Source organism: Alosa sapidissima, chromosome 19, assembly GCF_018492685.1.
Source record: "Alosa sapidissima isolate fAloSap1 chromosome 19, fAloSap1.pri, whole genome shotgun sequence".
Classification (NCBI taxonomy): domain Eukaryota; kingdom Metazoa; phylum Chordata; class Actinopteri; order Clupeiformes; family Clupeidae; genus Alosa; species Alosa sapidissima.
Window position 1 is genome coordinate 22,386,111 of NC_055975.1, and position 27,500 is coordinate 22,413,610.

The window sequence follows — 27,500 nt, forward strand, 5'->3', positions numbered from 1 at the left end:
TGGTGTAGCCAGTTCCATTGATTAGATAGTGGAAGCTACAGAACAGCGCTCTGCAAACAGAACACTTCAGCTGCTTGCCTGGTGTAACTCTACTATATTCTGGCTCTCCTTCAGAGGGTTTGGCTATCCTACGCTCCCGCTATCTGTGTCTCAGGTGCTTGGTGTGCCAAACAAGCTAATCTAGATGTGCAGTCATGTGACGTTTCTGTTTCGTTTAGGCCAAGCACAGGTGTTTGTTGTTCAATGCTCACAGACGTGCAATGATGCCAGTCCTGAAGCGTCAAGCCCATGCAAGCTCTGCCAACCAGCACAAAATATCTTCAAAACACGTTGTTTACCTGACGCTGTTACTGTTGACTTCACTGTGATTTTTTTATGTGTACTTATGTTATGAGTAAACATAAACGCTACTCTGGCTCTCCTAGGAGGAGGCCCCGGTTAGCTGGCCGGCTAGCTTGGTGCACGTGATTAAAGGCAAGCGACTGCTGAATCGAGTGCCCCAATTCAAATCTCTTTCATTCGTGCCTGAGCGCACAGCAGCAGGCCGGGCTATCTCACTGAAGTTAACGCCATCCGGGGCCAGGAGCCATCGTCAGCCAAGGGGGGGTGAGAGGGTAAATAAAACTGGCGCTCAGTGTTTCCCCACACACTTACGCCTCATCAAATATGGATGAGGTTTGTGTTTGTGTGCAACTGCATCTGGCCTGCCCAAAGAGCCAGCTGAAGTGGCCAGAGCTAGGCAGTTAGTGCTAATGCTAATCTTAGCGCTCCGAGAAGAAGTGCTCAAATACCCATCCCAAATCTGGTTGCACAAATTAGACCTCTGCGTGGCTGGCATGCATTGCACGCTTCACATTTTACATTTTAATTTTGGATACGTCAGAGGATAATTACATCCTGACTTCCTTTTTTGTTTTATTTTTAGCCTGCTAGCTGCTGGGTGCTATACCGGTAATTGCGCCATTAAGAGATTCCTGCTGGATGTGAACTAGTTCAGATTTCAAATTCCACAGGTCACATGTAATTTGAAACAAAGATAGACACTGTATATCAGGCCACAATCTCCTCTTACTGATTCACTCACCGATGGACTTGGGAGTGAGCTAGCTTTAGGCGGCGTTTCGGGCTCGGCAGGAGGGGTGCGGGCCTCAGGCACTGGGCTGCTTTGGGCATTTGCGGGGCCGCTGTGGTGGTGGTGGTTATTGTTGCTGTTGTCCTCTGTGGTGTCCGGTGCTGCCAGCCTTGACATCTGAGAGGAAGGCTGGACGTCGGCAATCTGAGCACTGGCTATCGTGTCTGCGCTGGGATGCGCCAGCCTGTTCTCGTTGGCATCTGAAGACGGAGGGGACCCGGACGGCGGTGGCAGTGGGACGTCCGTTATGGGCACCTCCACAGCAGGTGGCATCGCCAAGCTTTCGGGCGCAGGCGCGTTCCCATTGGTGGTGTCCGCCTCGCTCAGGATCATCGGCGGACCCATGTAGCTCAGCGGGCTGTCCGGCTGGTAGAACGGAGTGCCCACCGTGGCACTCTCCATGCCTCCGGCCAGCGTGTTGAAGCGCTGGTACAGCAGCTTCTGGATGTTGGGGCCAGTCGGGCCCTCGGGCTCGGTGATGGAGCTGCGCTTCTTGAGCGGTCGCGGCGCGTTGGCCAGCTTGCGCCGGAGCACCTCCAGGTCGGCGTCGCTCTGGTAACGCAGGGGAGAGTGGGCCACGGGCGTGAGCTTGGTGGGGCTGAGGGGCCGAGGGATGTTCTCCACGTTGGGCGGGGGTAGCGGGGCACCCTCGGCGTCCGGCTCGTCTCGGCTGCTCTGGTGCTGGAAGGGAACGGGGGAGGGAGATGTGGAGCTGGAGGGTAGGACCGGCTTCCCATAGACTGGGAGGAGAAAAAGGGGTGGGGGGGGGGGGGGGGGTGAAGGGGGGTGAAGGAGAATTTATAAATCACACACATCTTAAATCTACTCATTTCTCATATCTACTCAGTCTCTTCATTAAAACATGAGTTCCATGAGCATTAAGCAGCCAGAATTAATAAGCACTATTTCAACTTCATCGACCCATCCATCAATGCATTCGCTAAATTTAAATGAATTTACAAAAAGGACTAAATGGCAAAATGAATGAGGCAATTGATCCCATTTTTTTCCACAAGTCTTTTCTTTAAAAGGGTTCATTCTCTCATACATCTCTTCCCTCACTCCACTCTGGGACTCACCGGCCTTAACTGCTGGTCTGCTGCTGCTGGGGTAGCCCTTAGCTGCTGGCTGCAGGTACATGTGGTAGATGGAGCTGGAGTTCATGGTGGCCGGGCCCTTGCGGGGCGACTGCGGTCGGGACCCTCTGTCCGTGACGAAGGGTCGCACGGCGGCCGCCAGCGGAGGGTCGGGCCTCTCCCCGCCGGGGAACATGGACGACCCCGTCTGGGACGCGGAGGGGCTCGGGGGCACCGAGATTCGCTGCTGGATCTGCTGGGAGGCCGAGCGGGAGGTGGGGGGCGAGGAGCGCTGCCAGGCCAGGGTGGCCGGCGCGGAGCGGGGGAGCGAGCTGGTGGAGCAGATGGTGGAGTGGTGGCCCGCGCTGGGGTATGTGCCGTAGGTCGCGTGGGGCTGCTTCGACAGAGCGGTCACTGCCCCCACCAGCCTGTTCGAGTCCAGGCTCTGGGTACAAAATCGAACGTATGTGCGATCAGCATATTTCTTTCTCTCTATGTATTTTCTATAGAAAAATCAGCTATGCAGGATTTAAATCTTTACGCTGCAGGCTCCACACGACTAAGAATTCAGAGAATAAGGATTCAGAACCAAAACAAAACAGCAGCAGAAACGAACAAAAGAAAAAAAAAAGTGTACAAGCAATTATGCATGTGCTTCATTATGAGCAAATACATTTTTATATTCATGTTCTGCTTTTTTAATCACAGAGGAAAGTGCTCACAGCATGGCTTTACATTCTCTGCCATGTGGTAAGTCTTACAATAAGTCTCTTACACAACAAAAAGGTTCCTCTACTTTGTATGCTGTATTAGCTTGTTTTACTGTCACACAAATGGTCCATATCTCCAGTAATTTTTTAATTCTCCAGTCTTAAATCTAGGATTTATCTTGCATAATATAGTAGATAAATAAGCAATTTGATGCTGCAGGTTAAGTCTGTTAAACACAAATTCTAAGAATGAATTCCCATGGAGCCAAGACAAAAACCACCTGCCGAAAGCACCGATCTTACCTTGTCACCCTGCATTCCGACGGCCATCTTGTCTGGAGGTACGAGTGGCGGCATGCTTTTGGTGAGAGCTGGCCAGTTAGCATCGTTGGCTGCGGAGTGGACGACAACAAGTGAGTGAAGAAAAGAGAAAGAGGGATAACAGTTCCTTTGACTGCTCTAATTAGAGGACAGTCTGTTCTGTTCTTTAAGGGCAGTCCCTTATGGATTAGGTCATTAGGAGATTAAATACTGAAGGTGGGGTTAGAACACTAGACTAGTTTCAGACAGGGAAGAAATTGGAGTTAAGATTTGCTAATAGCACTGGAAATCACAGGAGAGAGACAGAGAGAGAGAGAGAGAGAGAGAGAGAGAGAGAGAGAGCTCAGGACAATGTGAAGATGTGCCTGAAGCTGTGCGATGGTTCTTGATAGAATAGCTGAGATGTAGTTTGAGAGGATCTTTTAAGCTGCCAGCCAGTGAAAATGAAGCTGCACTCACTCATATCACTCACATTAGCAATTACACACACACACACACACACACACACATATGTGCGTGCCTACAACCACTCACACAGACACACACAATCACACACACCATCAAGCTTTTAGCTAATTCATTCACAGGGTGTCCCTCCACACACCCCTAATCTTAATTACATCTCAGGGGCAAGTCTACTGTGTGAAGGGCGTGACAGACGAGGTTGGTCTGTGTTTGTGTTGCGTGCTCTGCCCTCTCTTTCAGTCGTTGGTTTACGCAGGTTCAGCTGGATTACAGACCCCATGTCTTACACTCTGCCTGTCCACTGCCTGTCTGCACACCGCCTCCACATATCAACTACCCCACAGCCAGTTTGTGTCTGCTGTCCTGGGCCATCATATCTATAGACCCTTTCATCAATAACAACAAAAACAATGCTTGAACGTTCTATTTGGGCCCCAATCTACTTCCTCTGCATTAAGATAATATATGGAATGTTAAAAAGGAAGTCTTGTGGGGCCAACTATGATGCTGATAATGGAACTCTCTTGAAAGTGAGAGAAAGTGGAATAGAACATTATGCCCAATATTCCAATATGTGGTTTAATGTTCTGCATTTCTCATTAGTGGGTCACTTTGATACTAAAAGTATGATTCTATGTAATGACTGTATGATATCTGTACTGTCCCTGTGTATATCTGTGTGACTGTGTTTAGAGATAAGCAGGAATATTATGACTTTGCAGTGTTTCACTGTTCTGCATGGCTGCGTCAGTAGCTATCTGCTCCGGATTGCCAGGCTGCCACTAATCAGGGTCTGATTCAGTGTAGTCCACGTGAGATGGGATGACCAATGCCATCTCCCGTCAGCCTGGAAGGATACTTAAACCCTAACTATTTCCTTGTCTAATTAGAGCAGCTGATGGATCTTTAGGTGAAGTCATGCTGTCTCTCCCTTGATGCGCATCATTGTAAATAAACTCTGTTCCTGATTTTTCATACTAATGGTCTGACTAGGTCTCTATTAAATCTATGGTATCAAAATTACCATCAAAAGGGTCCATAGGCCCTGTGGCATCTACTCCATAAGCCCTTTGGTATATTTTGTATACTGTATGCCCTTTGCAATGTTTTCTATGTTTTGATCTTTTGAATTTTTATAAATGTACATTGGCATGCTAAACATAGTTAGCTGTATATGCAGTGTTTCCCATACATTGACTTATTTGTGGCGGCCTATCACAATATCAACATTGACCACCGCACAATGATTTTCCAGGTTGTACTAAATTGTGCTTAAAGTTGGTTAGCATCATAACCACGCTGCACTAATTTGTTAAAAACTGTTGCATTCAAGTTAATTCTGCAAACCTACCACCACAAATAGAAACACGGATATGGTCAATATGGTGTGTGTATATATATATATATATATATAGACCACATGCATGTCTTCTATCTACTGGCCAGTTCAAGGTTCCTCTTTCTGCAATCAGAATCATGTTCAGCCTTCTTCAATGCATATCATATTAACCATATTTAGGCTTTTACCCTGTCAGTATCCATGGAAACCTAAAAGGAAACCCTTGAGTTACGAGTTGAGCTAGTGTTTACTGGGAAGACTGCATTCATTCTGTCTCTGTGATCTATGTCTTGTTTATCTGTCTTTTTCTCTCTTTGAAAAACAGAGCTGAGCATACAGTAAGTACAGCCTCCTGTCACCACCGCTACCAACTCGTAAACGTTCTTTTTAAGATTCTCAATGGAAAAAATAAAATAAAAACACACCCTGTTAAATTCTAGATGAGCTGTTACACAACGGGGATAAAAGGCTATAAAGTGGCAGGGAAAAAAGGGTGTGACCTTTACGCTGTCAAAACCACTCTTTTCCTCAGCTTCCGGAACTTCCTGAACTCAAAAGACTGGAGGAGAACACGACCCGCAGAACCTTCCCCCACACTCTGACCTCCTGTTTTTCTAGCCTTCTTTCTCTTTTGTTCTGTTTTTCTGTTTGTTTAAATAAGCTGCTGTTGCATAAGGAAAGTGGTCACTTCCCTGCATTCAGTAGCGGGAAGTGTTTGAAACATGCTTCTTTTTCTTTTTCTTTTTTTTTGGAGGGAAAAAGGGCTGTGGGAGGGGGGGGGGGTCTCTGGGGGGGTTGGGTCACATTACAGTAGTGCTTAAAAAATAAATACCACTGTGTCCCAAAAAAGGACCAAAATAAATGGAAGGATGGGTGATCAATTCTCTACTAAGGTGAGAACTACAACAGGGTTAGTGCATTGGATGCTGCACACTAATGATGCGGTTTCTACGGCGTCAAACTGGTTAAACTACAACATGACTACAACTTTGACATCAGGAAGGCTATATATAGGTTTCTGGGGCCGTATTCACAAAGAATTTTAAGGCTAAAAGTAGCTCCTAAGTGGCGAATTTAGGAGCAACTCCTAAAAATAATGGGCGTGTCACTCCTAACTTTAGGACTCCTAATTTTTTTCACTAAAAGTAATTCACGAAGCATTTTAGACCTAAAAGTAGCACCTAAGTCTGGGACAGCCTAAAAGAAGTCGAGAGGACTCCTAACTCACTAAGATCTATTCACAAACAGCTTTTTGTGGCATTTCACGTTGCGATGTTTTGAAATGGGTATGCGCAACAGGAGCTTCCAATCGCGAGGGAACAATTTTGCATTGTAGGCATAAAAGGGATGCTATAACGCCACCAACAACAACCAAAACTACTCATTGTCAACATGTAAATTAAATGTAACGTTTCATTGTGAATCAAATTAAAATGTTCTCCTCTTTGCAAACATAGGCATATGGTGACAGATTAATTTAATAATGTTGCAAAGATAGCCTAGCCTACTGCATCAATCCGTAGGCCTATGTTTTATTAGGCTACTAGGCTATTTGTTTAGCCTTACTCTTTATTCATTTAGGCTAGGCCTTTTTATTCAGTTATTCATCATCTTCCGTCCTTCGCACTACTTGTGTAGAGCACGCATTCTCAGACCTGTCACCTGTCACTCATCATCGTAAGGGAGGTGTTTGGAATCATTCCCGCGTTACAATCATCAGCCAATCAAGGTGGTCACTTCAGTCAAGCTCGTGCATGAGTAATGACGTCATCCATAGCAACGAAGACTCACTCTTGGTTTAGGAGTTGTCATTTTTCCTTCCTAAGAGTAGGTCTGAAAGGCTTTGTGAATAACTTTTAAGAGAAAACTCCTAGCTAAAATCTTTTAGTGCGATTTAGGAGTACTCCTAGTGGTAAGATAAAAGGCTTTGTGAATACGGCCCCTGATATATATATATATTAGGTTTGAATACTACATCTTGTGTAGACATTAGTTTTACAATGCATTTAAACTCCTTCATTTGGTTTATCTCTGACAGTAAACTGCTTGTGTTTATAGGTCATTCAGTGTGTGAAAATTATATTTTTGGCCAGGGACAAAACAATTTATGTCTGTATATACACTTTGCCTAAGGGTGTTTACACATCCAAAAGAACATTTTGTGTATATTACAATTAAACAATACAATACCATGTCTAATGTATATGTATATCACTGCAATATCAACATGTCTGTAATGCATGTGAATATATGCGTGTCAGCATTGTATACGTCTGTATACGTGTGTGTGGTGTGTGTGTGTATGTGTGTGTGTGTGTGTGTATGTGTGTGTGTGTGTGTGTATGTGTGTGTGTGTGTGTGTGTGTGTGTGTGTGTGTATATGTGTGGTGTGTGTGGGTGTGTATGTGTGTGTGTGTGTGTGTGTGTGTGTGTGTGTGGTGTGTGTGTGTATGTGTATGTGTATGTGTATGTGTATGTGTGTGTGGTGTGTGTGTGTGTGTATGTGTGTGTGTGTGTGTGTGTGTGTGTGTGTGTGTGTGTGTGTATGCGTGTGTGTGTGTGTGTGTGTGTGTATGCGTGTGTGTGTGTGTGTGTGTGTGTGTGTGTGTGTGTATGTGTGTGTGTGTGTGTGTGTGTGTGTGTGTGTGTGTGTGTGTATGCGTGTGTGTGTGTGTGTGTGTGTGTGTGTGTGTGTGTGTGTGTGTGTGTGTGCATGTGTGTGTATGCGTGTGTGTGTGTGTGTGTGTGTGTGTGTGTGTGTGTGTGTATGCGTGTGTGTGTGTGTGTGTGTGTGTGTGTGTGTGTGTGTGTGTGTGTGTGTGTATGCGTGTGTGTGTGTGTGTGTGTGTGTGTGTGTGTGTGTATGCGTGTGTGTGTGTGTGTGTGTGTGTGTGTGTGTGTGTGTATGCGTGTGTGTGTGTGTGTGTGTGTGTGTGTGTGTGTGTGTGTGTGTATGCGTGTGTGTGTGTGTGTGTGTGTGTGTGTGTGTGTGTGTGTGTGTGTGTGTGTGTGTGTGTGTGTGTGGAGTGTGTGTATGCGTGTGTGTGTGTGTGTGTGTGTGTGTGTGTGTGTTCTCAAAGACCCCTGCAGTCCTCCTCCTGTCTCCTGAAGACTCACTGGAATCACAGTTGGCCCCCGCGGGCCCTTCTGCCTCGTCTGCGGTGGGCGGCACCAGCGAGGGGTCCGCTATGATGTCTAAATCTGACACCTTCCAGGGGCCCAGGGGCTTTCGCACACCTCCACCGCCACACCCCTCCTCCTCTGCTGGGTCCACCACCACCACCACCACCACCACCACATCATACACCCCAACACCACACCACACACACACACACACACACACACACACACAAGCACACAACAACCACCCACCAAACAGCCCAGCGACCAGAAAGAAACAAAAAATACACAGATGACAAAAGAGCAACAAGGACAAGAAGAAGGGAAGGAGGAAACAGGGCCCACAGACGAGACAGGACACACAGAAAAGAGGAGAGTTAGCCAGAAAACCCAGCAACAGAAAATAAAAAAGAAACAAGCAAATTAAAAAGTAGAAGATGGATTTTCATTTCCTTTTTGACAAAGAATGAAACCAGTAGCAGACAGAAGGCAAAAGATGTTGTTTATAGAGGAGCTGGAAATGCTATACAGGCCCTTGGCAGTAAACCGATATGTAATCAATGTCTACAATTCCAAGACTGTGAGGAGCTAAGTAGAACCCACACTGGATTTGAGGACAGTGAACTCTGAGCCCATTTTACTCAGTGAAACCACAAAAAGAAATTCCTGTCAAATAAGAGGGTTATACTGTCCATAGGTGCTCCTTTGTCTGTGGTTCTGATAACCAGACAAGCGATGTTAAGTGATTTTCGCTTTTTTGAGCGAGCCAATATGGAAACGAATGAAACCGAGACAGAGGAGGAGGTAGAAACTGACCAGACTTGGAGCGAGCGTGGTTGACGGTGGCAGTCATGGCAAGCGACTGAGGCTTGAGGGGGTCGGGGGGCAACGCATAACCCCCCTCCTGCCTGCCCGGCACAGGCACCTGGATGTAGGGGCACACAGCTGCCACCCGACCTGAGCTGCCCGAACCAGGCTGGGGGGACGGAGGTCCGTTCATCCGGTTCAGCTGTTGAGCGGACAGAGGAGGAAGACAGTTAGCACGGTAGCCATGCTGAGTGAGTAGTTGTTTCCTACACAAGTATCTGTATCAGCATCTTAATACCATCTGTGTAAGCATATGTGTTTGTGTGTGCATTTTTATGCATTAATGTACATAACTCAGATTACATTTGTATATTTGGTTTACCTCTGCTAAATCATGGTGGTATGTTGGTGTGTATGAGTGTGTGTGTGTGCATATGTCTACATGCATGCATGCATGAGTGCACGGGTAATTCTATACGTATCTTTGACTGCCAACTTGTCTCTCTGTATGTTAGGCCATGCTCTAACCTCATTTGTAAGGGTTATGTTATACAGAATACAAAAATAGTGTCTCACGATCACCAGCTGCTGACTCTAATACCAGATGGTTCAAACAGAAACTTCGTCAAGCAGCTCAAGTAATAAACCCACTCAGCACGGGCCATGACTGAGCTCTGTTAGACTCTTTCCTCTCAATGTGCTACTGAGAGTCTTTGGGTAAATACATCTCCTAAATGAGCACATGGACAGTAAACATATCTGGTACTATTAGCTTAGCATTTGCATGGGCAGGGTATCTGTCAGGGTATCTATCCATCCATGTTAGTACCTACATTCTTGTGCGAATTCATTTACATCTGTAGGAGTATCTGAGTAGGTGTCTACTGCTGTAGCATCTAGCATCTGTGTAAGCGTCTGTAGGAGTATCTGAGTAAGCGTCTACATCTGTAGCATCTAGCATCTGTGTTAGCGTATGTAGGAGTATCTGAGTAAGCGTCTACTTCTGTAGCATCTAGCATCTGTGTTGGCGTCTGTAGGAGTATCTAAGTAAGCGTCTACATCTGTAGCATCTAGCATCTGTGATAGCGTATGTAGGAGCATCTGAGAAAGCGTCTACTTCTGTAGCATCTAGCATCTGTGTTAGCTTCTGTAGGAGTATCTGAGTAAGCGTTTACTTCTGTAGCATCTAGCATCTGTGTTAGCGTCTGTGTAAGCATCTTCCTGGTTGCTCCTGGCCTTACGCTGCGGTGCTGAGGGAGACGTGCCTCTGCTTTTTTCTTGTAGAGGCGCTCGCGGAGGTCGCCGATGCGCTTGTCCATCATGGACACCTCCATGTTGCGCTTGTTGAGCATCTCCTTCTGCTGCTGCAGCTTGCTGCTCTGATCCTGGTTGAGCTTATTACGGATCTGAGACACGGATGGACAGAGAAAGAGGAGAGAAGAATCGGAGGACAACAGGGGGGTGGGAGTGGTGGAAGGAGGGAATAAGAAGAGGAAAAAGAAAGGAATGAGAGAAAGAAAAGAAAAAAACATGTATGAGAGAGAAATACATGAGTTATGTTAACCACATACTGTATGGACCCTTTCAACAAGGTAAACAAAAACAATGCTTGAACGTTCTATTTGGGCCCCAATCTACTTCCTCTGCATTAAGATAACATATGGAATGTTAAAAAGGAAGTCTTGTGGGGCCAACTATGATGCTGATAATGGAACTCTCTTGAAAGGGTCTATAAGCAAGACCCTTCTTTCTTAATCCTCCAGCATGTTACATTAAAAAAATAATGACTGGTAGACTTGTGTCCTCTCCAGTTCAGTCCGACATCTTACAGTAATATCGTGTACAGACGGCCCAAAGAGTACACTCCACTGTCTAAATGCAGAACCAACCATTGGAGTCAGTCATGGCCTCAAGGCAACTGTTCTGGTCTCGTTAAACTGTGATCATGTGCTGTTTTTGGAGAGTGAGCTGAATAAAGGAGAACTGTTCTCAAAGTGTCCTATAAGTGTAGGCCTCAGAGGTTGGTGAGAGCTGAGCCCAATGAACCATAATCACGTGAAAACAGACAAAAAGATTAGGGGGAAAATAGCAACATTCTAAAACGCACATCAAATATCATATCACTATCAATTGGCACCGATTAGCCCACAACCACACAAAAAGGCATAATCATTATAAAATTATGATATTTTAATCACACGTGTACTATTCCAGATATATTCTTACTGCAGAAGACAATGTCAACATTAAAAGCAACATTTTAATAATCCTAATAAAAGTGGGCTGAGCCTACAGCCCAGTGCCATGTTGCAGTCAACAGTGCCAACCAACACCAGAACAGGTGCAACCCAGCCCGGATAAATCAGGAACGCCACCATGGTGCAACCCAGCCCGGATAAATCAGGAACGCCACCATGGAGCATGAATGCCATGTATTTGAGCAATGTGATCGTACTGCACATGCCTGGAGCTCTTGGTGGACTTTTTACAACTAACTGAGGTTATCTGATGAATCATATCTTAGATATAATACATACTATGTACTTAGACAATGCAGTATACTGTACTAATATATGATTTTTACATGCATATTTATTACTGTATTCATTTATATGTGTATAATTATTATTGTATCAAATGTGCAAATATTTTGTACTGCTGTTGCTGGTAGTGATTTCAGTTATTGTTTTACAAACTAAATCTTTAGTCTTTTAGATATAACACATCACTGAATAATAAAGTACATTTGATATGGCAAAGCATATATATATATATATACTTATACTATAACACATCACTGAATAATAAAGTACATTTGATATGGCAAAGCATATATATATATATATACTTATACTATAACACATCACTGAATAATAAAGTACATTTGATATGGCAAAGCATATATATATATATATATATATATATATATATATATACTATAACACATCACTGAATAATAAGTACATTTGATATGGCAAAGCGTATCATACTGTGTGTACCTGCAGCTCCTGGTAGAGTTTACGCAGCTCGAGCGCGGCAGTCCCGCTGATGGGACCCCCGCGAGGCTGCAGACCGTTGAGGCGTCCCCCGCGCAGGTCGTCCAGCTGCTGGGTGAGCTGGTCCACCTTCAGCACGGCCGCCTGCAGCTCGGCCTGCTTCTCCTGGAACAGGTTGCTCACGTGCTCAATCTCCGCCGCTGAGTAAGAGGACACACACGACCAGGCGAACATGTGTCAGACGAATGTGTAATGGGAAAGGGTTAAGACGTGGGTGTGGGTGTGGGTGTGGATGTGTCTGACTGTGTGTGTGTGTGTGTGTGTGTGTGTGTGTGTGTGTGTGTGTGTGTGTGTGTGTGTGTGTGTGTGTGTGTGTGTTCTGTGGTTGCAGTGCTTTCTTGCTAAAAGCTGAGTGACCTCGTGAGAGAGTGTGATGATGGAGAAAGGCTTAATGTGTCCCTGCAGACAGATGCTATCTTTTCATTTCTCTCTCTCTCCCTCTCTCAGTCTCTCCCTCTCTCAGTCTCTCTCTCTCTCCCTCTCAGTCTCTCTCTCTCAGACTCTCCCTCTGTTACTGTCTCTCTAAATCTCTCTCTCTCTCTCTCTCTCTTCTCCACTGAGTCATGACCGAAAATTGACACAGCCAAAAGTGAAGGCCAGACACGCCAGGCGTGACATCTTCCCAATGTCCCCACCCCTCCAAAGCCAGGGCCTAGCGCTAACACCTCCCAGCTGTTCTCTGCCTCCTGTTCACCACTGCCACACCCTCAGATCCAAACATCCAAAATGGCCACCGGCCAGCGCGCCACCCAGTGACTGGGACTCCACATCAGCAGCAGCAGCAGCAGCTGATTGAGCAAGCTCACGCAGTGGAACAAAGACGACAGTGACTTCACTAAACAGCTGCGCGTGGGAGTCAAAACACACCAATATAGCCACACACACGCACGCAAGACCGGGTGACTGATGAGGCAAGACTTCCCAAAAAGTCCCCCAGAAAGTACAAGCATAACTTGAGCAAAGCCAAATGGCTGCTCTTGGGAACACAATATCTTGTTTGTGGTTAAATCTCCTGCTCTGCCTCACAGAAGAATGTCTATTGTAATGCAGATTATTTTTCTGACTTATACAGTTGAAGCTAACCATACTGTTGTATACGTCTGGACACAGACATAGGCACACTGTATACAATACAATACCGTATGTTGATATGAGGCATTATGGGATGTGTGAGACTACCCTGAGAAGGTGCTTATGTGTGAGCCCTGCTGTGGTAGCGTAGCGTAGCGCACATACACAGGTTTCCATTGATGACCTTGCTGTAGTCCACCTGTCCCCTCATGGCGCGGACCTTCTTCAGCTTGGCCTCCTGGCTGTCCACGCGCTCCTTCAGGCGCTGCAGCTTCTCCGCCTCGGGCACCGACTGGCCCGACCTGCCGTCCTGCTGCTTCAGATAACGCAGGCGCTGCTCCTGCACGGGGGGGGGGGGGGGGATGCAGAGAGAAAGGCAGAGAGAGTGATAGAGGAGAGGGAGAGGTGGGGAGGAGAGAAAATGATGAAGAGGAAAGGAGGAGCGGGATGGGTGGATGAGAGACGAGAGAAGAGAGAGAGAGAGAGAGAAGGGGGGGGGGGTGCAAATAGCAATAGAGAGGAGAGGATAGAGAGGAGGGGCGAAACAGTAAATTACAGATGGCAAGGGAGAAAAACGATCACAGGCAGGCTCATGCGAGGTGTGGAGGCACTCTTATGAACATGCACTGGGAACATTTGCACGCACATAAACAAAGTTCACATACACACACACACACACACACACACACACACACACACACACACACACACACACACACACACACACACACACACACACACACACACACACACACACACACACACAACAAGGCAAAACACATCACACACCTCAGAACGAACAGTGGAAAGCTGTGGAAGAATACAGGATCAGGGAACGGGGAAAGGTAGAATAAAAAGATAGAGAAAGAGAAAATGGACGTATAAGAGAGACGTCAACAACTGGCCTATACCATTTTGCATACTAATGATTACAAGACATTAGTGTGCTTGGAGCCCAACCAACATTATCACCCACACCTGACATTGCAACTTGGCAGCTGAAGACATGTAGCCTACTCATTACAGCCCAAATATCTGTGCATACGGAGTGAAAATCAACCACAGGCTCAAAGTGACCGGGGGCTTTGATGAAAACGACCCCAAAGAATGAAAGACAGAAAGACAGGAGACTGCTGCACACGCATATGCTGACTCGACTGTTCTGACCAGGTCCAGAACGAGCAAACACAAAGCCAGGCCTGACGGACAGAGAGGGACAGAGAGAGAGAGAGAGAGAGAGAGAGAGAGAGAGAGAGAGAGAGAGAGAGAGAAAGAGAGAGACAGGGAGGGAGAGACAGAGAGAGAGACAGGGAGAGAGAGAGAGAGAGAGAGAGAGTGATAGAGAGAGAGAGAGTGACAGGAAGGGAGATACAGAAAGAGTGAGAGAGAGATAAACAGGGAGAGAGAGAGAGAGAGAGAGAGAGAGAGAGAGAGTAGATAGAGAGAGAGAGAGAGAGAGAGAGAGAGAGAGAGAGAGAGAGAGAGAGAGAGAGAGAGAGAGATGGACACAAAGTGCTAACTCATCAGAATGCTGTGTTAAGTCAAAGAACAAAACGCCTTTACTGCAAGCTAACTCAACAATGCACCGCATAGATTCTGACACAATCATACATCACACATAAACATAAATATCACTAAACACTGCAGAATTCATACAAAGATAACGAGAAAAGAAAACTATCCTCCAAACCAAACTGACCTCATGTAAAATGTTGTGGTGATGAACAATACATTTTAAATTTAGGATTACCTTGCAAGAGATCAACTTTTGTATAGATGGAATCCAAATTGATTTATAAATGAAGAGGTAGAAGAAGAAACTGACAGCAAAATTACACAACCCACTCCACAAGCTGTTCTCATAATTCCAGTGGATTCAAGCTTGATTTCCCGGGAAAATGAGTAGTTGGAGTTTCAACATAGAGACAGGCACCTTTACTCCACCCTCTCATCCTCCTATGATTCTGTTTCCACTCACATATCACACACACACACACACACACACACACACACACACACACACACACACACACACAGAAACACACACACGGCCCCTCACGTACTGGCCTCCATGACCACCCCTTTCCTACCAGCTGCAGCCCACTGCTGATCTCATTTCCTGTGTCCGTCGAATCACTTCCTGTTGTTCTTCGGAAAAGAGCTCCATGTCCCTGGCACCACATCGCTCTCCGCGCTGCTGTGTCTACTCCAAAACGACTATCAACTATCACACACTGAACCTTAAGCTGAATAAACTGTTACCCCATGAACTAGCGTCATCCAGGGAGTGCTAGTCTGTGTTTTTTTTGTCGTTGACGTGAACTATAACACGGTGAACTTAAGGCTGAACTGGTTCTCACGTGATAAAGAGTCACACAAAGATCTGAACAGTGTGTCTGCTGGTGACTATGCAGAAGAACAATAGTTCCTGGAAGTTATTGTTTTTGAAGAGGAACCCAATAGGACTTTATTGTGGAACCATACATGGCTAGTTCAAGCTAGAACAATTAAAGGTTGTTGAAGTCTCAATGGGTTCTTTGAGCTACAAATCTGCCAAACAAAAAAAGGTCATTTAGGTTCCGGCATTATGCAAGAAATGAAAGAAAAATGTCACTGCTGGAACCCGGCCAGTAAAAAGATGTCAACTTTTCTTCTTGAACTTATTACAATATCATTACCGCCACCTTCTGCTGTTATCTTTTTATCACTGTAACACCACTGTTAGATCATGAGTAATAACTCATATCATTGTCAATCCGTTCAACTATGAACCTAATTTCAAATGGTCTCATTCATTATAGTTTAGTTGAAATAGGATTTCTGAGGGCCGGTATGGGGAACACTGAATCAGAGTGTAAGGTCAGTGTGACCTTTGACCTAGTGAAGGACCCTGTAGTGGACGTACTGAAACTCTGCTTTAGAGCCATCTCGTCACCTCTGACCGCACAAATGTGGTGAAACGGTCACAGACTCATGAGCTCTGCACATCAATGTTATGAAAGGTCAGCACACTGTATTCATTTTCCCCTGAGCACTCACAAACACACACACACACACACACACTGTACAAACATGTGAGCTCACATGTATCAGTTCTAAATGCCTCTAGGAATATGTAGTGAATTCCATTAGCTAACACATGACGGGCATCGACACATTGGCTTTGTCCTTCCAAGTTCAAGCAGGCACGTTCCTATGTTTACATGTGTCACATGTCCATGACTCACACACACCCACACACCCACACACATGCCACAGGCCCCTTAAAACACACACACCACACACACACACACACACACTCACACACACACACACACACAATCTAACCATAGTAGCCCTGCAAGCTGAGTAGTTGTGGCCATGGTCGATATGACATGTAAGAGTGATTTATTAAGCAAGCCTGGAGTGCATCCAACTCAAAATGGCTTTGCTAGCAAATACACTCAACAACAAACAAAGCTCCAATGGCCAACAATGATTGAGACTTCAATAGGCAACGCAAGCAAGACTAGTTTACATTTCTAGAGAATGAGACATGATCAAGCTGTATATCATGCTTTGTGGTATGATACAATGAGTATCCTGATATAGTGAACCTTCTTCATTCACATTTATTAAAGGTTGTATCAGTGATTTTGATGCCCAAAAAAGGCCCAAACATAAATGATCACATTCATCTAATCTTTCCTAACGATCCGCTAGCTGTCTGCCTCATAAGCAGGCCGTCAAAAAAACGCATCTCTGTAGGCAGCCTAGGCTCCGAGATCTGTACACAAAAACAATTGCTACCAACAAGGGTTGGCAACCCACTCAAAGGCAAAATAAAGTGTTTCAACCAATAACCGATGAGATGCGCGTTTAGGAGAGTTTTAATTGCACGGGAGGGAGGGGGAGGGAGTAGCAGAAGTGACGTATCCCTGCTATCGCTGATACAACCTTTAATTTAGCAGACACTTTCATCCGAAGTGACTTACATACGTCAATTATATTACAGTGTTATTGTCCCCAAGAGCCTTGCTCAAGGGCACATTGAACTTTGGGAATTGAACTTTTCAGGCTACTGCATGCTAGCCCTAACCTGACTCTCGCCAGATGAATTTCGTTCCGCCTAGCTCCACTCATCCATCTGGGATCAATCCATTGAAGTGTTGCTTCAGAAGGCTGGGCCTAATCAAAAAATGCTTGCATATGATTGGATAAGCCACTTGTCTGTCATCTATTGACGTGCTACTTCAACCACTCACATCGAAGCCAACCCGTGACGCTGATAACAGTCTCACAGTCGCTTCTACGCTATGTCACATCTATGAAACTCCCGCCCTGCGTCCTGATTGGCTCTACCATACAATCTCGTGCTGAAATCACTCTCAACGGAAGAGGTCCCAGATGGATGTAAGTGAAGCTAGGCAGAGCTAAGCAGAACGAAATTCATCTGGCGAGAGTCAGGTTATGCTAGCCCAGCTCTTTAACCATTACGCTACCACTGCCCCCACACTGCCACCGCATGCAAGTATGCAATTGATGATCTGAGAACAAACAGACTAAGAAATGCGCCAGAAATTAATAAGTCAGGGTTACCTTGGCGACAAGCATCTGTTGCTGAGCCTCGATCTGCTGCTGCTGCCGCGATGCCATCTCCTGCAGCTCTGACAGTGTCAGCTCCACCCGAGGGTTCCCCACCTGCAAACAGACACACACACACACACACACACATTAAGTTAGACATCAGTTAGACTCAACCACATATACACACACATGATCACACACATCAGTTTGATTCAACCACACATACACACACATTCACACACACACACGCACACACATTAACACCCACATCAGTTAGACTCAACCACATATACACAAACACAATCACACATACACACACATCAGTTACACTCAACCACACAGACAGACACACACATACACACACAAACACACATCAACTAGACTCAACCACACTTACACACACTTACACACACACACACACACACACACACACACACACACACACACACACACACACACACACACACACACACACACAATTTGTTGCATTATATCTTTTCACCACCTCCCACACTTGTGCTTCCTGGGACAAAATGCATACAATCATATCCTCACACACACATATATAAAATATATAGATCATAGAGCGGATACACCTCCTACAGACACACACCTGTCATCTGACGACAGGCCCACTTAGGGGGGAGCATGGGAGACACTGTCCCATAAATAATAAAATACATTAATAATACATGGCAAAACCACCGGGCCTGTCATGTCACGAACAGAGCTATCCTGATGATCAGACGCAGTAGCCACAGGAGGCCTTTCCTCACCGAGCCATAACTACACTGGTTAATACCCCCACTGTGGAAAGAGCCATGCAGGAACCCTGTGAGGGGGAGGCAGTGACTAGGCCTCCATGCAGGAGCCCTGTGAGGGGGAGGCAGGGACTAGGCCTCCATGCAGGAGCTCTGTGAGGGGGAGGCAGTGACTAGGGTGACTAGGCCTCCATGCAGGAACCCTGTGAGGGGGAGGCAGGGACTAGGCCTCCATGCAGGAGCTCTGTGAGGGGGAGGCAGTGACTAGGGTGACTAGGCCTCCATGCAGGAGCTCTGTGAGGGGGAGGCAGTGACTAGGCCTCCATGCAGGAGCTCTGTGAGGGGGAGGCAGTGACTAGGGTGACTAGGCCTCCATGCAGGAGCTCTGTGAGGGGGAGGCAGTGACTAGGGTGACTAGGCCTCCATGCAGGAGCTCTGTGAGGGGGAGGCAGTGACTAGGCCTCCATGCAGGGCAGCAGCAGGTTTATCTTTAGCTTTTCCTTTTTCATTTTCCTCACTTCCTCTTCCACCCCCACCCTCTCACACACACACTCACACACACACACACACACACACACACACACACACACACACACACACACTACACACACACACACACACACACACACACACACACACAACACACACACACACACACACACACACACACACACAAGGATGCATAAAGCATCCTTCATAAACTAGGCTAAGCCATCCTGCAGATGAGCATTAACAAGAAACCAACAGGGTACCACCGTACTCCAGAGAAAGATCTTTCATAAACGTGACTGACTCTGTTGAATCTGTCATACACTAGAATGCAGCAGAAACAAGACCTGGTTGACTGAGTTCACTGGGGGTGTTTACAGAGTTCAGAATTTGAACAAAAAACATCCCTAACTGTACACAGCTGTCAACAACAACATCAACGCTAACAAAAACAGTTGCATGCTTGTTTAGAGTGCACTAGTAGAGGGGTCAGACATTGCCAGTCATCACCAGAGGGGCAGGAAATGCCTGGAGTGGCCAACAGGATGGCCGCCACCGGACCACGTCCTGTCATTGTGTCCGCTCACACACTCACATCACGCCACACGCCAGTTACACTCACTCCACTCACTTATCCGATGCTGGGGATTCCGAATGATCACTTGATGTCATGCTTAAATGCACACACACACACACACACACACACACACACACACACACACACACACACACACATTTATTCATACCATAGAGACATTCACACCCACACAAACACCTATTCACACTCCCACACATTCACTCCTACACACACACACACACACACATTTTCTCTCTCTTTCTCTCTGTGAGAAAAAGATTCCCAGAGCGTAGCTAAATCCCTGGTCTTCTTGTGGATCAGCATGCACTGGAGCTCTACCCAGCTTCACACGGAGAGGAGAGGAGAAGCCTCCCCGCCCCACCCGGTCCTGACCTGGTTTCAGAGAACACCTCTGCTGGAAAGTAAACCTGAACCTTGTGCCCCTCAAGGCCCTGACTCATCCCATAATAGTCTCTTTCTATTTCTGTCGTCAGGCTTGACTCCTTCAGAAAAAAAGAAACCTTTATCCTTTATACTTCATCCTCCCTTTCGTCCCTTTCTCTCTTTTATTCTTTCTTTACTTTCCAGGGGGTCAGTGAGTGACTCACCTCGACGTAACCAATGGCAGCGTGGGCCTGCTTAAGGTAAAAACAGGAAGTCTTCCAGAGGAGTCCTGCCGCAGCAGGAAAAGGGGTCAGTCCTGGGGGGTCAGTCCTGGGGGGTTGTATAAGCGCGGAGGAGGCGAACACCTGGTGACTCATTTTGACGGTGGGGGGGCTGGCCGAGGGGACTAAGTGAGCAGAGAGAGGCTCATTCAGCTGCGCAATACGAGCCGTCCGCCACTGCGGACCACCGTGACAGATAAGACACAGACCAGCCACACTGAGGGCTCTTTCATTCTTGTCTTATTTTTTTGTACGTCGGTTTCTCAATCTCAATTTTCTTTCAGAATCTTTTTTACAGTCTACGTCCTCCTCACTAGTTTATCTGCAAGGAGAAAGACAAGCGTACATGAGTGTGTGCGTTCGTCTGTGTGTGTGTGTGTGTGTGTCTGTGGTGAGGACATGGTTTATGATGAACAGATATTATTTTATAAGCTAATAATCAAGGAAGCTTTCCTATTGTCATCACTATCTCTAGATTATATTACATCTCTAGAAACCGTAAGAGGAGCTGCCCTCACAAGGGTCATCCTTCTGAATGTCTTACTTGCATTGGTCTCCCTCTCTCTCTTATGACCACACTGCTACACACACACACGCCTCATACACACACACACACCTACCCTACACACACACCTACCCTACACACACACACACGCCTCATACACACACCTACCCTACACACACACACACCTCATACACACACACACCTACCCTACACACACACACGCCTCATACACACACACACCTACCCTACACACACACACGCCTCATACACACACACACCTACCCTACACACACACACACCTCATACACACACCTACCCTACACACACACACGCCTCATACACACACCTACCCTACACACACACACACACACACCTACCCTACACACACACACCTACCCTACACACACACACACACCTACCCTACACACACACACACACCTACCCTACACACACACACAGACCTACCCTACACACACACACACGCCTCATACACACACCTACCCTACACACACACACGCCTCATACACACACACACCTACCCTACACACACACACGCCTCATACACACACACACCTACCCTTCACACACACACACCTACCCTACACACACACACACACCTACCCTACACACACACACACACACACCTACCCTACACACACACACACCTCATACACACACACACCTACCCTACACACACACACACACCTACCCTACACACACACACACACCTACCCTACACACACACACACACACACCTACCCTACACACACACACACCTCATACACACACACACCTACCCTACACACACACACGCCTCATACACACACACACCTAACCTACACACACACACGCCTCATACACACACACACCTACCCTACACACACACACGCCTCATACACACACACACCTACCCTACACACACACACGCCTCATACACACACACACCTAACCTACACACACACACGCCTCATACACACACACACCTACCCTACACACACACACCTAACCTACACACACACACCTACCCTACACACACACACGCCTCATACACACACCTACCCTACACACACACACGCCTCATACACACTCTCACACTTGGGTGGGTCTCTCGCTGCCTGCAGCTAATTTTATTTCCATCTCATCAGCCATTCAGATTGTTATATGGCCAGAAAGAAATTCCCATTTCCTCATAATCCACATTTGCTTCTTTACTCAGATTGCTCAGGAGATGGGAGACAATAGGAGAGTGTCCCAGATCTATTCCAGATCAACAATAAAAAACATTTGTGTGTGTATCTGTGTTTGTGTGTGTGTGTGTGTGTGTTTTTGTGTGTGTGGTGTGTGTGTGTGTGTGTGTGGGGGGGGGGGGGGGGGGGGTAGAGGTAGAAAAAAATGCCACATTTCTCCTATGCCATATCATTGGTGGTCAGGGTCAAGTTCATTTGTGCAACTAAAGTAACACTAAAATGGAGAGGGCACAAATCTGATCTGGCGTAGGGACAGTCCAACCATGATAGTCCATCGTGCTTACTGGGTGCTTTCAGCATTTTAACCGCGGCTCCTTCGGGACTTCTGACAAATCTGCAAGGTGTGTACTCACTTCAAAAGCATACACTAGATATAGACAAACGAGGCAAAATGCCAACACATCGACAGGCCCAGATAAACAAACAGAAACCCATAATGAAGCTCTCTAGAGATGGAGCTGCACCTTATGCAGACATCTACAATAGAGTACCAACCACAGGATGAATCAGGCAGTACATATACAGATGTGCCACTCAACACACTTGCACACACACACACACACACACACACACACACACACACACACACACACACACACACACACACACACACACACACACATGTACACGAGGACACACACACACACACACTTGTACATGAGGACACTGATACACACACACACACACTCTCTCTCTCTCTCTCTGGCTCTCTCTCTCACTCACTCATACACAAATTCTCCTAAAATCTGTGATACAACAGATGATGAGAGGGCATAATATCTCCATGCATAATGAGCTTATTAGACCCACCTGTTAACCTCAGCCTATTAAGCTGCTTACTGTTAGGGTAACACCTACGGTTAACGACACTGTAACACTGACATTTACATATCGTTGACATGACTTTTGGCATTTAATCTGTAGTCATCAATCAAATTAAATGTTTTTACAGACACAGCCATGCATGAATGTATTGCAGACTCAACGTGCCATGCAGTAGCAGCCTGCATTACGGCAGCATGCTGAATTCAGGAGAGTATGTAATTTTGTTTAGAAGGTCCGGGTTACCTGGTGTGAATCCCAGGTGATTCTGCATGAGCGGACTTTAATTTTGCTGCATTGTCCTTCAGCTGTGAATTCCTGCACAGCCTCGACATGGTTCCATTCCATTTTTTTATTTTTTTCAAAAACAATTTCGCCTGTCTCACTCAGAAAACATCGGCACAATGCGTTTATAAGCGAATGGCTTAAGCACTTTCACGCTCGCTGCCCAATGGGATTGTCCGTCCTGCTGTAGTTTGCAGACCGCAGTTTGTTATTCCTCGGAGTCCCGCAAGAAGCTTACGAGCAACGAATAGACCTGGCCGACTTTAACAGCGATAATTCAGTCATGTCTAATTTATGAACGGGCGTTTGTTGATATTTTCGATTAAATCATTCTGAAACTACGCTAAATCGAAAGCTTAAGAAGCACCCCTGTAGCATAATTCACTCGCGAAAGAAGCGATTTGCGCTTACACAAACATGTATCCTTCATCATGGGACCTTATCGTGAATCCTGCATGTCGGTGTTTAACTTCGCAACTGCGTAAGTTCTTTTTCCCCTGAGTGGTTTTGTCTGAATTTTGACGTGCCAGCAGTTCTTCAACCCCACTCGTTCTCTCTCTCTCCCTCCCTCCCTCACTGCCAGTGTTGAGAGCAGGACTGCAGCACATCCCCTCCCACCCCGGTGTCTCTCTGTCGGCCCGTCAGCGCTGCGCCACAGCTGTCCCACGGACAGGTAGCCAGCAGCGGACACTACAGACGCAGGGGTTGCTCAGTCACAGTTTACGATTATTTATTTTTCATTCACTATATGTAAAACGCAACGTGGTAGCCTACCACGCAATGCTATAGCCTACTACACTATTTCCACGTTACAACATGGGAGGTGATCTAAGACCAAGAATACAGTAATGCTTGGCGTTGCATATTTCCACCGGGCTGAGGCTCCGTAAACCTCACAGAGAACATATCTAAGTCGATTAACGAACCTGTCTCTTTAAATGAAACAAATCGATTTTCCTCTCGACTGGAAGTGGAGAGCCACTGACACTAAATATTGATTGACAGCACACTTGCAATGTTCTCTTGGACTACATATTAAAACCTCCAAAAACATTTGACATTTGGTCTCCATGTTGTAGGCCCTATGGCAGACTTTTACACAGTCATCATACTGAAGATATGGGCACTAAAATCACTTAATACAGTGACCTATGTCCACGCTCTTTTAGTCAGCTGAAATGAAAGGAAAGGCCTGCTCATTTTTTGTCATTTTACATGTTTAGTGCATGTGAGGAGGTCCACTCAATCATTACTGACATGTGATGTCTTTGCTTGTAAGGGAATTTCATGGCTGACATCACAGACTCAGTCCCCTGACTACAATTAGTCATCCTCGACTTATCCAGTCAGATAGCCCAAAGACACCAACTGTCCACCGCTGCATGTTCAGGAATCCCTTAATCTGTCATTTTTCTCTCCAGAAAAAGACTGCTGTGATCCGCACAATAGCTATGCTTCTTTGAGTGGTACAGGCCTATGTTATGGACCAGTAGTAGTATACCATAAAAGGAAGACAAGATGACCTTGCGTCTACTATTTAAGGCAAGGTGTGTGGTCCAATGGATATGACCTAACCTTGAGAGCCCTCACTCGTTAGAGGTCTCATTATTTTTCCTTAATGTTGATTATTCGGAACGCATAAGCCTCTCAGGGCACAAGGAGCTCTTGAGTTACCAATTTAAAGTGCACACACACAGAGACACAAACACACACACATACACACACACACACACAAACACACACACACACACACACACACACAGACACACACACACACAAAGACACACACACACACACACACACAGACACAGACACAGACGCACACACACACACACACACACACACAGACACACACACACACACACACACACACACACACACACAGACAGACAGATGGGATATAAATGAATCCAGTGCCCTTTACCTTACTGTACAGCCTAGTATGTAGGCCAAGATATGTGATATGATCAAGATCATATGGTATTAATTCACTTTAAGCCACCCAAGTGAGAGGCCCAATTAAATAGGCCTACCATGTGTTGGGTTTCTTGGTCTTTTTTCTGGTGGTCTGTGGTTTTATTTACATATGTAAATAAATTGCTTGCTATGCTTTCTATGTGCATATAAAGCTTCTTAAGCTTCTGATCTGATTTAGCTTTAACAATCACTTAGGTTTTTGAATAAACAGAATTTGTGAGGACATTCACAACACAAAGTGCTTTTCCTTCAGAGGGTGCTAAATTAACGTAACATAATAGTTCTGCACCCATTAAGCTAATACTCGCTGGAATGTAAAGAGGCGGAGGCCCACAGGAGAAAGCAAGAGGCCGGCAGCTCTCGTGTCAAAACACCAGCGAGGTCATTAGGAGAACGCCCGGCACTGGTCCAGGGAGGAGGGGAGCGAGGTGAGAGACAGAATGAGAGGGCTGGCGGGAATGCTAGCACCGTCGTGTCATACATGAGGATTAGCACACAAGCCCAAAGCACTCTTCCTTGTCCTCCTCGTCCTCCTCCTCCTCCTCGTCCTCCTCCTCGTCCTCCTCCACGTCCAACACCCCCACTCCCATTTGTAAAAATAGGCGTGTCAGAACTCTCCATCACTTTCCACAACAACACGGCCTCCGACCTGCCCGATGCCTTTCAGGGCCCACACCCGGACCCAGCTGCCTGGGCTGCTTAAACGCTTGCAGTTGTGTAAACAGCTCGATAAGGCTAAGACTCTGCTAAGAGAGGTCTGGATGGCCGCTCGGCGCAGTGACAGATGTGTTTAGAGAGGGCATAATTCCTCCAAGCCCTCGGCCAGACGGATAGGAGAGTGTGTGTGTGTGTGTGTGTGTGTGTGTGTGTGTGATGGGAGGGGGTTGGGGGTTGGTATGTGTCATCGAGTATAAGCATGAGCTATGTCTTATGACTAAGGACACGCCGACAGACGTCTGCTAACGTTGAAAGAACATTGACAACTGTGTCTGTCATGTGGTGGGATCATCTCTGTGAGAAGGCAAAATAACGCAGAGACGAACTCGCAGTATTTGGTGGTATATCTGGAGCAAGACACCTTTGTGGGGGTGTCTGAGCCTCTGTGCTGCCTGGATTCACATCCATAAGAGCACAAAGACATGCTCCATGGTATAGGATGGCTGTGGGAGATTGCACTGAAGCACTATAATCATTATAATGGCTATGACTCTTGTCACAAGCGAGAATTACTGGGAGACGGAGAAGAAAAACATGCTCTTAAGAAATTGGAAGACTTAGCAAGCCTTTTGACCCCATGTGATCTCTATGAGTGAGGTGAAGTTGTTTTGAAAAATGATCATTTCATCACAAGTTTAAGAGTCAAGCCATTTAAAGATGAGGTAGTAAGTAAGGATAAATCAGCTCCATGAGACATATTAAATACCCTACCAAAAATATACAATACATTTTGCTTGTTGAAATTGGCCCACATTAGCTAATATAACATAATTGTTTTTTCAGATCATCCACACAATACAAACTAGAAGGGCTTTCAGGACTCCCAGAGGAAGTGAAACTAAATTTGAGGAGATGTCTTGTGAGTAAGATCCACACCAACATTTCAATGGGTTCTTTTTTTTGGCTCATGCTACACCTTTCCACCAAGTTTTTTGAGTTATCCTGCTTACAGATAAGGCAGACAAACAAACTGAACCAGAAACACAAGCCCAAGGCCAAGGTAATAATATAGTATTGCAGGTGTTCACTCCTAGGCTCCTGTTGTTGGACCACACTGTAAAAATCATCCCCTTCACTGTTCATTTGAAGCTCTTCCCTCAGGCCGGAGACTAAGAGTCCCATTTGATAAGTCCAATAGGACAAAAAACTCTTTTATTCCTAGTGCAATACGCCTGCTAAATTTGCACAATTTTGCTTTATTGCACATAAACTATTCTGATGACCATCTGTCAGAAACATAGATTGAGACAGTTTCTTTCTTTCTTTCTTTCTTTCTTTCTTTCTTTCTTAACCTTCTTAACTTATATTAACCTGTGTCTTTTACCCCATTTTGTGTCTTTGTGTATCTTGTGCTATTTATGTGTACCTGACCGCGAGTTTCCCTTTGGGACAATAAAGTTAACTGAACTGAACTGAACACTCAAAGCAAATAGTGGGATGATGTTTTTAAACGGTTCCAGATGTGTTCACAATGAGAGCGTGAGACACTCCCTAGAAAAGGAAGAAAAAACATCTGGGAACAGGTGCACACTTGGATTTCTTTTAAGGGTGCGGTTAATCATTCCGGGATGACGGGAAGTTTCGAAAATATGGCCGATGGATGGACGGTAAAAGCCATGGTAAGCCATGACTAGCTGCACCACCACCTGTTTGCTCGATTGCCATATTCCGAGGTGCCATGGAGGAATTCCTCCCCCGCCTGCTTAGGCCCCAGCAATGGCTGAAGTAGGCCCAGCATCACTCAGTTCCTGTTACTTTTCCAAGGACTTGATCACAGTGCGAGCCCCCTGAC

The 27,500-nt window shown here is 46.1% G+C and overlaps 1 protein-coding gene across 14 annotated transcripts in view; it reads right to left on the reverse strand.

The window, feature by feature from the left end:
• Positions 1–27,500, reverse strand: part of ppp1r13ba (protein phosphatase 1, regulatory subunit 13Ba) — a 55,217-nt gene that overhangs the window by 4,174 nt on the left and 23,543 nt on the right. For 2 of the 14 annotated variants that reach the window (XM_042072407.1, XM_042072400.1), the window contains exons 5-14: positions 17,676–17,777; positions 13,887–13,907; positions 13,263–13,437; positions 11,970–12,166; positions 10,146–10,376; positions 8,980–9,172; positions 8,161–8,304; positions 3,222–3,310; positions 2,212–2,653; positions 1,085–1,872 (exon numbers count right to left, since the gene is read on the reverse strand). In XM_042072407.1, coding sequence (XP_041928341.1) covers positions 1,085–1,872; positions 2,212–2,653; positions 3,222–3,310; positions 8,161–8,304; positions 8,980–9,172; positions 10,146–10,376; positions 11,970–12,166; positions 13,263–13,437; positions 13,887–13,907; positions 17,676–17,777 — 2,382 coding nt within the window. Of the gene's footprint in view, positions 1–1,084; positions 1,873–2,211; positions 2,654–3,221; positions 3,311–8,160; positions 8,305–8,979; positions 9,173–10,145; positions 10,377–11,969; positions 12,167–13,262; positions 13,438–13,886; positions 13,908–14,075; positions 14,297–14,847; positions 15,550–17,675; positions 17,778–22,975; positions 23,527–27,500 lie in introns of those variants that run through there. The other 12 variants (XM_042072409.1, XM_042072411.1, XM_042072404.1 and 9 more) reach the window with 12 other exon arrangements.